This window comes from Littorina saxatilis, linkage group LG7 (assembly GCF_037325665.1).
Source record: "Littorina saxatilis isolate snail1 linkage group LG7, US_GU_Lsax_2.0, whole genome shotgun sequence".
Taxonomy (NCBI): domain Eukaryota; kingdom Metazoa; phylum Mollusca; class Gastropoda; order Littorinimorpha; family Littorinidae; genus Littorina; species Littorina saxatilis.
Genome location: NC_090251.1, coordinates 34199607 through 34212521, shown reverse-complemented (window position 1 = coordinate 34212521; position 12915 = coordinate 34199607). Strand labels below are relative to the sequence as shown.

Here is a 12915-nt window from a genome sequence, read left to right as displayed (position 1 = left end):
AGATATAATAGTAAAAGCTGAACCGATCGGCAGCCAACGAAAAACAAACGCAAACTTAGACAGCTGGACTCGCAATGATACTACATCCGCCTGCACAAAACTAATCTACTCTTAGAAAGTGCTTTTCTTAATTTAAAATAAATAACGTTTAAATACATGATATAAAAACACTTTAAATAGGATTTGATATTACATGAAAAAAAGTCAAGTGCAAGAACTGACACACATAATGGTACATATCCTAAAATATTAAGCAAAACTATTACCCATCTTTATCGAGCGGTGTTTTTGGTTTTAAGACTACCGAGACTAACTCTTGCTTTGAGATTCGGTTTGCCGAGACCTCTTCGGACAAGAAGCCTACACTCAGATCGAAGATAACACTGTCTACTTTTCTTTTCGTGCAGTGTTTCAAGCGCATAGGAAGATGGCACGAGTTGCCTTTACGAAAGATCTTTTTCTGTGGTGTATGTCAATTATCTATCTGTTTGCATTTTCTTCGCTGTACGTGCAAATACCAGGTAAGTCCTTGTGGGTAGTCACTTTTTGATAGCTTTCATGACAGCTTTGAGCTTTGTCCGGGAGAGGCACGTTGGCATTTCACCAGGCCGAAGATAAATTCGTTGACATCTAAATCCATCATTGTCAGCAATGCGGTGTAGATCCTGTTTTTTTCGATAGTATGCATGCTTATTGGTTCGCCACTTTCCTCTTACACAGTTGCAGTTACAGCTAGTAACATCTTGCAGTTGCAGAGAGATGACTCATTCTGATAGTGATAGTCAGCCGTAGATTTTGATTGTTTCACTTGCTGCGAGTAATTACGAAAACACACATTGTTTTCTCTTTTTTATGTGCTTCGTTTGGTCAATAATATCATTGTTTCGATGCACAATGAACATGAACCTAGTTGTGGCAGCTTGTCTAAATTGCAAACTAGTGGTTTGGTACAACACCTCCTAGCTGTTGCATTGATCAGCATTGACCCATTCTCCTCAGATGCACACTGCTAAAGTGATCTTATGAACACAGAGCATGTTACTGCTAGCATTCACCTTTTTTCTTTTTTTTTTAATTAATCACTTAAACTTAAGTTACTGAACTTTTCCCATCCAGGTGCCTTAGGGCTTTCGGTCATGCCTCAGGCATCAAAATACCAAGTTTCACTGACTTTCTTGCAAGGAGCTTAAAACTGCAATTTTATTACAATCTACAAATTAAATTTATCATTGTACTCGATCAGATCCTGCACATGAACTGATTAGGCTACACACAAAAATATGTTGGTTTAGGGTAACCCGACCGACCCTATTTTTTCCTGCGGACCCTAAAACTTTTAATTTCTACAAAAAAATTAAAACTTTTGGCACATTTTGCAAACCATACCGAGACTAAGGGAATTGCTTACTTACTTAGGCCATTATGAACCCCCGGGGGAGCATAGGCCATCGACGACAATTCTCCATCCGACACGGTCCTGGGCTGCCCTTACGATCTGGCTCCAGGTCTTCCCCTGCCTGTTGATCTCTGCTTCAGTGTCTCGTCTCCAGCTGTTGCGCGGCCGGCCTCTCTTCCTTTTCCCTTGTGGATTCCACTTCAGGGCTTGCCTCGTGATACTGGATGCTGGCTTTCTCAGGGTGTGCCCTATCCAGCCCCATTTCCTCCGGAGAATTTGCTGCGCCGCTGGTTTCTGGTCAGCTCTCTGCCAAAGGTCTTCATTTCGGATTCTGTCCGTCCATCTGATGTTTAGGATGCGCCTCAAGCAGGTGTTGACAAAGATTTGGATCTTTCCCAGCATGGTCTCTGTTGTCCTCCATGTCTCACACCCATAGAGAAGAACAGACTTGACATTTGAATTGAAGATCCGAAGCTTCGTCCTTTGGCTAATCTCCTTGGAACTCCAGATCTTCTTTAGCATGACAAAGGCTCCCCGTGCTTTCCCAATCCTTGCTTTGACGTCCCTGTCCGAGCCTCCTTGTCCGTCAATGATGCTCCCCAGGTAAACAAAGGACTCCACTTCCTTGATGGGCTCCCCATTGATCATCACCGGATTGTCGGCTGTGGTGTTGGTCTTAATCAATTCGGTTTTCCTCTTGTTGATCTTGAGTCCTACACCGGCTGATATTGTCTCCAGGTGAGTAGTCTTGTCTTGCATTTGGGCATGGTTGTGGGAAAGGAGGGCAAGATCATCCGCAAAGTCGAGGTCTTCCAGTTGATCGAAGAGTGTCCATTGTATCCCATTTCTCCTGCCTGCTGTTGTGGTCTTCATGATCCAGTCGATAGCCAGAAGAAATAGGAATGGTGACAGTATACATCCTTGTCGTACCCCCGTTTTCACCGCAAAACTGTCGGATAGCTGGCCAGCATGTGCGACTCTACACTTCATATCCTGGTAGGTGCCCCGGATGAGGGAGATGAATTTCTCTGGAATGCCGTAGTGCCGCATGAGTTTCCACAGTGACTCTCTGTCCACGCTGTCGAAGGCTTTCTACTAAGGGAATTAACCTCCTTCAAACTCGCCTAAATTAAAATTTAAAAAAAAAAGCCTACCTACCGACCCTACTTCTTTTGGTCATGTTACCCTAAACCAAAAAACAAAAAAAATGTCAAAGGCCTACATGGAAGTCTATGTATACTGTTAGTTAAGTCTCGACAAGAGTAAGAGTTCTTTCTCTCTTGGTTTGTTTACGTCAAGGCGTTGTCAGGCAATCCAAATCTCCGTTGTTTCGCTGACTTTCAGGAAAGCAACGGAAAAAAGAAATACATGCCAAAAATGATAGTTTAACCCAAGTGAGAGGGAAAAAATAGTGTTTATCTTTACATGCATAATCTATCTTTCAGTTTCACCAGAGGGGGTTAAATTCATAATTACAAGGCCAAAATGCCTCTGTTTCTGTGCGGGGGGAGGGGGGGGGGCTGTCCCCAGACCCCGAGGGGATCTATGCTGCCCTCTGAACCCCTGGCGTTATTTATTTCCTTGAAACTCATTCTACCATGAATGGATTGCCTGCGTTGTGATTGATTGCATACACAAATGATAAAACATGTATTTGGTTTAATTTTGGCATGTCGCACACAGCCTTTAGCCTCAGATTGTGACCATGGGAAATTACATGTATCTTAATTACATTTTGGAGGGAGATGCGAACTGACAAATCGCATAAAGTTTTGTTTGACTGGCAACACCAAAGGTATGTGTAGTCATCTGTTAAATAGATTTGTAAATATTTGGACTTTTTGATTAAATATCCTTATCTGCGACAAAAAGACAAATAATTGCTTCAAGTTCAACAGTGCTCTGAGCGGACCAGCATTTTTAAGCTTACACATTTGCGACCAAGCTTTTGTTGTTTGAAACGTTGGAAACTCCCTGCCGCAGAGGACACAAGGCCTAAAAAGTAAAATGTTTGTTTCCATTGAGAAGGCCAAAATAATATGGTCGGTAGATCAGTAATTTAAAAATAAAATCTATCGAAGTTTGTAATTTATTTGCACAGGTGCATGTGATTTGTCGATCTGTGCCAGTAAATGTCAAGTTCTCTATCTTTGTTATGCATTCATGATGAGTGCAAGTCTTGATTGCCCAGTGAAAGACACTAATGAGGCGCCCAAATAGTGTCCTCCTTACCTGGGGGTGAACTTCACTTCAAACTACATGTACATACTTCAACATCACCTACTTAAGTTCAAATCTTCTTTCTTCCACTCTATCACGTATGAACTTTTGATTCAATTGTTTTGATTATTTGCAGGGTTGTATGGTGATAATGGACTCATGCCTGCTCGACTTGTCATGGACAAAGGTAAACTGTATGACAGACATTTATGGAACATTTCTTTTCCTTCAACTTTTAAAACCATATTTTTTGTAGTATATGAATTATTCATAAATTCAGTTTTAATATCAAAGACTTTCCCTTCAACAATATGTTCTTGACAGACTTGTTAAGTTTCCAGGTAGATCTTTCGAGTTTCAGTGTGATTTAGATGCAGCTGTTTCATTTCTCACAACATTTGTGGCCAAAAATGTGAGAAAATCCGGTCTTGTAAGGGAGTACCTCTTAAGATAGGGAAATATTTGCAGATCTTATGAAACAAAAGATCTACAAACGGCAGGGGAAGAAGTCTAAACATTTGTGAAATTGTTGGTCTCAAAGGGGAAAGGGGGTGGGGGGTGTTCAATTGGAGGTTTTAGCTTGCTTGTACAATGTAGTTAGTGTACTAAATTGTTTTAATAATTAATTTAAATAGTTTTGAAGCAAGACCTTTCACATTTGGTGAGTGTATAGTCTCTGATGGCCTTCACACATCGTGTAGATTAGATCAACCCCTGTCAAGTGTCATCTGTCCTGGTCACATGGATGCCACTTATAGCAGCTGCAAGCTACCACTTCAAAGGGGAGTCGATCAAGCGTTTGCTCTCGTTGGTTTTCAGAGGCGGAGTCACTGAAGGACCTACTGGATGAGCCAAGCCTGTTGAAGCTGACACCCAAACTGGGACTGGACACGTCCACCGCCATGGATCTGCTGTGCCTGGCGGGAATGCTCATCTCCTTCTTGTGCATGGTGTCGTACAGGGCTCGCGACTTTCTCTCCTTCACCATTCTGTGGGTCCTCTACCTATCCCTCTACCAGGTATGAACATGATGGATTTTCAGCTAGTTGTTGTTAAGCATACTTTCTCTCCTTCACCATTCTTGAGTATCGGTCGTCTCCCTGTCCACCTACCGGTTCTGAATGGACTGGATTTTCTACTAGTTGTTGAGCATACTTTTTCTTTTTCAGCATTCTGTGGACTGGATTTTCTCTGCAATTGTACACAGAATGAGAAGAAGAGAACTGATTTGTTGTTGTAGTTGACATGCCTGAAAGTGGCGAGTATTTTACTCGCCATGCCGAGTAGAAACATTTATTCCCCCCTCTGCTTCTTTACCTCTGTAAACTTGTAGAGCTAGTTATTTTTCGATAATGACCCAGCAACCAAACAAATAACGAGCCAGCAACAGCCTGAATCCTCGATAGTGCAATGGGTTGAGAAGCTGTTCTGTTTTGGTACTACTTTTGCGACTGAAAAGTTCCGAACGCTCTATACGTACGAAGTATACATTTCTGGAGCAAACAATACAAACATACCGCATTTAAATTAACAACTACAGGCCTGAACACATGAATCTCCATATAAAATCCATGAGTGTTGTTGTTTTCTGAATCTAGATCTGCCGTGCACAAACCGTTCATCACAAGCAAATTCCCAAGGCAAGTAACTCATACTCTAGCCGACAAAAGTAGTTCCCCTTCTTTTAACGCAGTTTCTTCGACAACACTGACTGCAATCCGACGGTCAGTTTTCAACAATATTTCATTTTATAAACAGATCACACGCAACCAAATGCACACATCTCATCAATTTAAACAACATAAAGCGGTTTCATACACTATTTTCCCCAGAAAACTGAACTTCATACAGTAATTAACGTTGGAACACGGGTGCAAAAGTTCGTCTGCTAGTCCCATTTGACGAAAGAACATTATCCTCAGCAATACTAAAACATAAACAGAACACACAATATCTGCCTTTACCGCCACAGCAGAATAACAGCATATCTATGTACTTGATTTTAGTCTAAAACAGGGAAACTGACAAGAAGTGTTAACAGAATGGAATGATTTGCACGGAACTATACAACCGCGCATTAATCGATCGCCTGCGCAGGTTGACTGGTTGAGTGATTCGGATTCGATCAAACTTTCGCACAAAACCTCCTGTTTTCTTTGAATAACTGAAAAAAGGAGGAATAAAGAGGTTACACACCTCGTCTCAGTGATTATTAAAAATAATGGTCTCAGTTCGCGGTCATGAAAAAGCTCGCTGAAGCTCGCATTTTTCATGATCCGCTAACTTCGACCATTATTTGTAATATTCACCAAGACTCGGCAAGTAACCTCTACCTAACTGGCGTGTAGAAATGTTCATCTACTCGCCAAATGCGAGTAAAGTTGCTGAAACAAACTGTTGGTTTGGCTAGTAAAGTTTGCTCTCTGGCTAGTAAACGTTCAGAATCACTAGCCAAAGGCAAGTACACCATTTGTTGGACTTTCAGGGCTGGTTGATTGTACAGGGTGACCCCCAAAAAAGAGTACCCAAACAAAACGTCATAAATTGAACAAAAATAAAGCAATCTTCATAAAATTTATTTACACACATAAGTAGCCTCTGCATGATTTGCACAGAAAATTTTAGCGTTCTAGCTTGTCTTTCAGGAAAGTTATGCTCATTCTACAGAACATGCTCCAAATGGCCTCCGCGCCGATTCAGGCAAACTTGAACTCGCCGCGCAAAGTTATCAATCACCCGCACACACTCCTGTTGCGAGATTCCGCGAATGGTTGTTGTGATGGCTCACTTGAGTTCTGCGATTGTCTGTGGGTTGTTCCTGTAGACGTTGTCTTTCAGGAACCCCCAAAGATAGAAATCTGGGGGATTTGAATCCGGGGGAGGCCATTTGGAGCATGTTCTGTAGAATGAGCATAACTTTCCTGAAAGACAAGCTAGAACGCTAACATTTTTTGTTGAAATCATGCAGAGGCTACTTGTGTGTGTAAATAAATTTTATGAAGATTGCTTTATATTTGTTCAATTTATGAAGTTTTGTTTGGGTACTCGTTTTTTGGGGTCACCCTGTACTCAATCTTAACAGTTTGGGCGGGGGGATGGGAGAGGCACTTGGTGACTCATCCAAATCAAAAGGTATAGGCAGTTATGCTCCTCTTTGGGAGGATTTTCTGCTGGTGTAAAAATAGTTGGAAGAAGAGAACAGACTGAAATGCTCTTTTCTTAAGACCTGATATTTAATTATACAAACTGAATCATAAAATGTTTCCTTTTTTGTGCAGGTTGGACAGACCTTCCTCTGGTTTCAATGGTGAGTTGCTTCCCTTCACTTCTCAGGGTTTTGTGGAATTGATCTTTTCCCAGTCTGAATAAGTCTGAAGGTTTTTGAGTAAGGATATTAGTGGTACCTATAATCTGAGAAATTGAGGTAAAATTTGAGTGGCTCTATGAAGAAAGTGTCTGAGAAAACAAGTTTCTCATAGTCGAGGGCGTATTATTATAATGTAAAACAGAGGTTCCGCTATATGTTTACGGATTGATTGTGATTTGGAAGCAGAACAACTACAATGCTATGACTAAAAGGTACACTCCTTCTCATGTAGGGACAATTGTCACCCCAAAATCTCGAGCGTCAAAAGTCAAGCGTTGATTGAAGCTGTCAAGGTCATGAAGGCAGTGTAGGTCAGGTTTCAGAACGTCTTCGCTGTACATAATTCGGAACAGGATCCTCAGCACTATTTTTTTTTTAAACACCTAGCCCTGGGTAGTCATACTCATAGAGAGACCTCAGCTTTAAGGAAATGGCTGAATTGTAGTATTGTTCACTAGACAGCATGACGTAAATTATAAAGGAGCGATCTTTGTCTAGCAGATTAAATTACCTATCTTATCCCAATTCACATATAGCAATTTACTTCAGTTTAGTGCTAGAACGCTGAAACTACGCTCCACCCTGGTAGGGGGGAAGTAACCCTAAAAATAGAACAGCCTTGACGGTCACATGACAACGCCAGGTCAAGGTTACCTCCCAACATGCATTGTGCACGCGTGCTCTCGCCGCCATGTTTTATTCATTCTACTCTTCAGCGACAGCGTCTAAGGACGTGTTTTGGATTACGCTCGGGCTATTCTTTAGCCCACTGCTTTTTTGGCAGACTAAACCCTGGTCACGTCTGTATCTTAGCTTTCTAGCTGAGATTGGGTGAGATTTTCCCATTTTCTTTCGTTGTAGTTGTTTCGTTGGCCACGAGTTAGTCTTTGTTTACTTTCGTCTGCAAGACTAACGCCAGTATGGCTGACAGTGCGAAGAAGAAACCCAGCTCTAGACAGGTAGCCATTACTGAGTCTCCGTCTAAGAAAGCGGCTAAGAAGCCCAAGGGTTCTAAACCTACAGTTACTGTGTTCGAGCCAGTTTCTCAGAATACTTTCACGGTAGAAATTGACAATCCTAAGAGTCCGATAATGCCGGCGTTGAAGCAAGAATGCAAGTCAGCGCCGGTTAAGGCTAGCATAGCATCGGAGAAGGAAGATTTGTCAGCAATGTTTGCAACGTTTAACGATCAAATGAGGTGCATGTTTTCGTCAGAATTGCGCTCGGCGAGCGAACATTTGCTCTCTCTCCAGGCAAGAACGGTGGACGATCGCTCTCGGTTGAGGGTTAAGGCAGCGCCGTCAGCCACTATTACGTCGGCCGACGTTCACGCTGAACAACATTCCGGTGAAGACGGAAAGAGTTTCACTCACCATGCCTCTACTTCCGGTTTCAGCAGCTCCATTAAAGGTACTGTGACTGTCCCACAGGGAGATACGCACGGGCGTTCCCTACTTCCGCCCGACGCCGGGCAGGAAGCCGTGATAAGATAGGAGACTTGCTCGCATCATGACTTGCAGGGGCCTGTACTTAGATCGGAGGACACGCAAGTTCCGGTTTGCTATACGGATGCAACATCGGTTCAGCGGTCCAAGCTTCCGCCACGGGTTTGCGAAGTTGTTGGGAGACAGGAGATCTGCTCGCATCACGACTTGCAGGGGCCTGTACTCTTGACCGAAGACACGCGAATGTCGATTTGCATTAAAGCATCTCTAGCACAGCGTTCTTCCTTTCCGCCCAGGGGGCAGGACGTTGTTGTAAGGCAGGAGACTCGCTCGCATCACGACTTGCAGGGGCCTGTGCTTACAACAGGAGACAAGCAGGTGCCGGTTTGCTCGATGAAAGCATCCCTAGCACAGCTCTCCACACTTCCGCCCAGGGGGCAGAAGTTCTCTCCAGAGAGGATACGAGTAGAGGGCATGCCTCACGCGGTACCTCTCTTCCGGATGACACTGCCTATGACTATGACAGTCATTATGGAGGTGATTTTCCGGTAGGCACTTCCGTGCCGGAAGGAGAATCGGAATACGGGGCTTCTCTTTCTGATGAAGATCCCAATTTCCGGCTACCAGACAAGCTTCCACAGGCAGTAGCTTTGGCAGCTCAGGTAGCTTCAAGATACTTTGAGGAAGAAGTGGTGTCAACAACAAGCTTGTATGAACCACCACCTTCTGCTGTCAGAGATTTTCGCTCAACACAGGGGAAAAAAAACTTTTAAGTTTCATGAATCTCCCTCAGTGTCTAAGAGATTGAGATGTCTAAGATTCTGGCTAAGAATTCCCGGTCGGAATATGTGCCTTTGGACACCGTGCCTCTGCTATCAGCGCACAGTCCGGCACCAGAGTTAGCACAGCTGTGGCTAGCTTCCGCACAGCCAACCCCTTATGTCGGGCAAGCTGCTGCCCGTAAGTTCTATTTGAACTCTGTGCCACGCAATGTCTGAGACACTTTTTCTCTACCACGAGCACCACTTCCGGTGACACCGGAGTTAGCGACTCTCAGGGAGGATGGCTACAGTAAGGACAGAGCTGTTCCTTATACAGAATCCGCTCTCGTAGCATTGGAAGAAACAGGGAGATACAACCTAGAGTTAGCTTCTCTTTCGGAAACGCTACTCAGGTCCCTCTCCCGTTCTATCGCTACGTCCTTGGAACCGTTTGAGTTTCGACAGGACGCTAGCGAAAAGGATGTGACGACGCTGCTCGCTACTTTAGCCAAAGTTTCAGCCGAACAAATGCGTCTTTCTGCGCATCTTTATGCACACGCGCAGGTCAGCGTTTCTCTCGGGTTCCAGGATCCAAGACAAAGCCACGCTTGAGGCTCTCAAGTTATCCCCGTTCACGGAGGGTGCCTTGTTGGGGCAGCCGTCTCTCGACGCGCTTCACAAGCAAACCCGTGACGATCGGGATTTGGCTATAGCCAAGATAGCGCAACACGGCTTTCCTAAGCCTCAGAGCAAGAGCTTCGGACCGCCTAAACCTTCCGCCTCTTCGGCGAATAGGGGCAGGTCAGCACAAGCCAGCTCTTCTTCACGAGGACGGGGAAGAGGCGCGCCTTACCCTAAGAAGAAGCCGTCTTTCGGCAATTCAAGGGGGTCGGGCGCGAAGCACACCCCCAAGGATGCGACCCCGAACCACTAGCTTATGCAACCACCACGCCTTTGGTCGCAGGCGGCCTGTCATGGTCCCTTGCTCTTTGGTTACTAAAGGTAAACAGTCTGTGGATAGTGGGTATAGTGCGTTCGGGGTTCATACTACTCTGGAAGGAGGGGAAGACTCCCTTAACCAGAGTTCCACCGTTGTTCAAGTTTCCCGTCAAACCGGAAGCCAAAATGGCAATAGAAACATAAGTCTTGTCTCCTCCGAACAAATTTCTGAGACAAATCAAGTTCACAATGGAGACACCAGCGTCAGTCAGAGACGCTTCCCCATCAGGCTGGGGTGTTCATCGTTCTCACCACACAGCCTCAGGCACGTGGACAATAGGTTAAGCCCTCTCACACATCAATGTGCTCGAGTTAGAGGCTGTAGCCCACGGTCTTCAGAGCTTTCTATCGCTGGTGGCAGGCAAACATGTTCGTCTTCATACAGACAATACGACTGTTGCATCCTACATGAACAAACAGGGCGGTTCCCGCTCTCTCACGCTTTTACTCAGAGCATGCCAAATTCTGAAGTGGTGTCACCAGCATCAGATCATGGTATCAGCAAAATATCTGCCGGGAAAACAGAATGTTTTGGCAGACTCGCTCAGTCGATCCTCGAAAGTACTCCACATGGAGTGGACAATCACACACCACGCTCTCCAGCGGCTTTGGGTGCAGGCGGACAAACCGATAGTCGATCTTTTTGCAACCCGGTTCTCAAGGAGGCTACCAGTGTAGCCTGGAAAGTGAATGCACCGGAAGTCGACTGGACACGACGCACAGCTTATGCTTTCCCACCATTCCAACTTCTCGGAAAAGTGCTGAGGGAAGCAGAGTCGGAACGACCATCCCTGATTCTAGTCGCTCCAATGTGGTCGAGTCAGCATTGGTTTCCGGATCTCCTCCGCTTAGCAGAAGGTCCTCCCATTCCTCTAAACCTGGAAAAGGGAGAATTACTGCAACCACTCCCGCAGTGGGGCACTGCGGTTATGAAATTAAAGGCCCCTCCTGTTTTTGGAACCGCAGGAGCTTTCTAGTTTGCTGTTAGGTAGATTTTTGGTTCCTCTTTCCTGTCATGCTCTGTTTTTCTTCATGAATTCTTTTCTTTTTTCTGCCTTCTTGCTCATTCACCTGTATTTTTTCCAAAAATCTCTTCTCTTGCCGCTTGTCTCGCGATTCATGTATAGTTTAATCTGTTAGTGTTCTGATGTAAGTCCAGCAGTAGATAGGTTAAGCCTATTTTAACATACTGGAAACTGGTAATCTTCCAGTAGGTATTAATTTAGTTTTACTAAAGCCTGCTGGGACACAAGTAATGGGTTAGTGCATTTGTAAACAGGAATCGCTTGACAAGTGGCCCCCTTCATCCCCCCCTTCCTCGTCCTGATATGGCTCTGCGTAGTCGGCTGGACGTTAAGCAACAAATAAACAAACAAACAAACAAACAAACTGCAACCACGCACCGGCATTCAGCACGAGAACTCACAGTGCCTGCTCCTTCACGCATGGAGACTGTGAGAAGATCCCTGCGTCGGTCGGGTGCCTCGGACGGGACACTGGATTTGGTTCAAAAAGCGCACAGGACGTCTACGAGTTCAGTGTACGCTTCACATTGGACAGCTTGGGTTAAATGGTGCGCGGAGAATCAGGTCAGTTCCGTCTCCCCGCGTTCTATGCAGGTAGCTAATCACTTATCTTGGTTAGCAGCTCAGGGCAGCTCCCCCTCGTCTCTTCGAGTTAGACGTTCTGCTATTTCGGCTACGCTGAGGCAGTTGGGTCACAACATTAACCTCAGCAGTGTTATCGCTAGTGTCCTAAAAGGTGCGTGGATAGGTTTTGCTAGAATCAGAGCCCCAGTTCCTGCTTGGGATCTCTTCCTTATTCTAGAATTCTTAAGATCGCAAGATTTTGAACCGTTGCAATCAGCAAGCTTAGTTAATCTTACCCGTAAGACACTTTTGCTTGTTCTTTTGGCCACTGCAAGAAGAGGCAGTGAAATTCATGCCCTCCCAGGCTTATCTAGAGACATAGCTTTTGAAAAAGCATACCTGTCAAGTACTTTTGGCCTCTGACCATAGTAAATGGCATAAGAAACCATAGTTGGGGATCAAAAACCATAGTTAATGCGTGGATCAGGATGTGGTTAAACGCACAAATTCAACTTCTCACGCATACACACTAAACCAATCAGATTGTTTTTCGCAAACTAAAAGTAAAACACATAAATTCCTTTCTACACAAACTGCTCTTTATTTACCACTACATGTAATACATTTACACTGCACTCTTGTTCGTTCATTTTTTTTCTCACTTGTCACTTGTGTTCTTTGTTGTATTCATCTGTGCAAATCTTTGCTTTGTCAATCATGCTCTGCCAGTCACCTTAAAATCATGGCAGCGTGCATCAAGAGTTAATTTTGACCTGCAAGAAGGCAGTCAGTGTGTCAGCTCCCAGACTGTGATCCAGCACTTGAAGGTGTTGCAGGGTTTCACTGCCAAATGGAAATTTATTCAACATTTTCCTCACACAGGCCACGTAGAACTGGCGCACATCATGCCAAAACTTCTGTTGTGTGGCTGGTGCAAGCTCCTCCTCAGAAATGAATGAACGGCAGTCCATGTCAGAAAAAAAAAAAAAAGCTGAAAATGCGTATGCTTTGAGGTATACGACATAGGACCAAAAAAACAGCAAAAAACCGTAAGAATTAGGTATGAAAAGGATGGCTCTATTTCTTTACGTTTTAGGACGGATTTTCTAGCCAAAAACCAGAAGCCTGATCAAGTTTC

General features: G+C 44.5%; 1 protein-coding gene across 2 annotated transcripts in view; it reads left to right on the top strand.

Moving 5' to 3' along the window:
* The first annotated feature begins 336 nt into the window (after window positions 1–336).
* LOC138971252 (lipase maturation factor 2-like) overlaps window positions 337–12915 on the top strand; it is a 57400-nt gene continuing 44821 nt past the window's right edge. For both annotated transcript variants that reach the window (XM_070343953.1, XM_070343952.1), the window contains exons 1-4: window positions 337–521; window positions 3753–3803; window positions 4436–4635; window positions 6895–6923. In XM_070343953.1, coding sequence (XP_070200054.1) covers window positions 428–521; window positions 3753–3803; window positions 4436–4635; window positions 6895–6923 — 374 coding nt within the window. In that variant the 5' untranslated portion in view covers window positions 337–427. The remainder of the gene's footprint in view (window positions 522–3752; window positions 3804–4435; window positions 4636–6894; window positions 6924–12915) is intronic.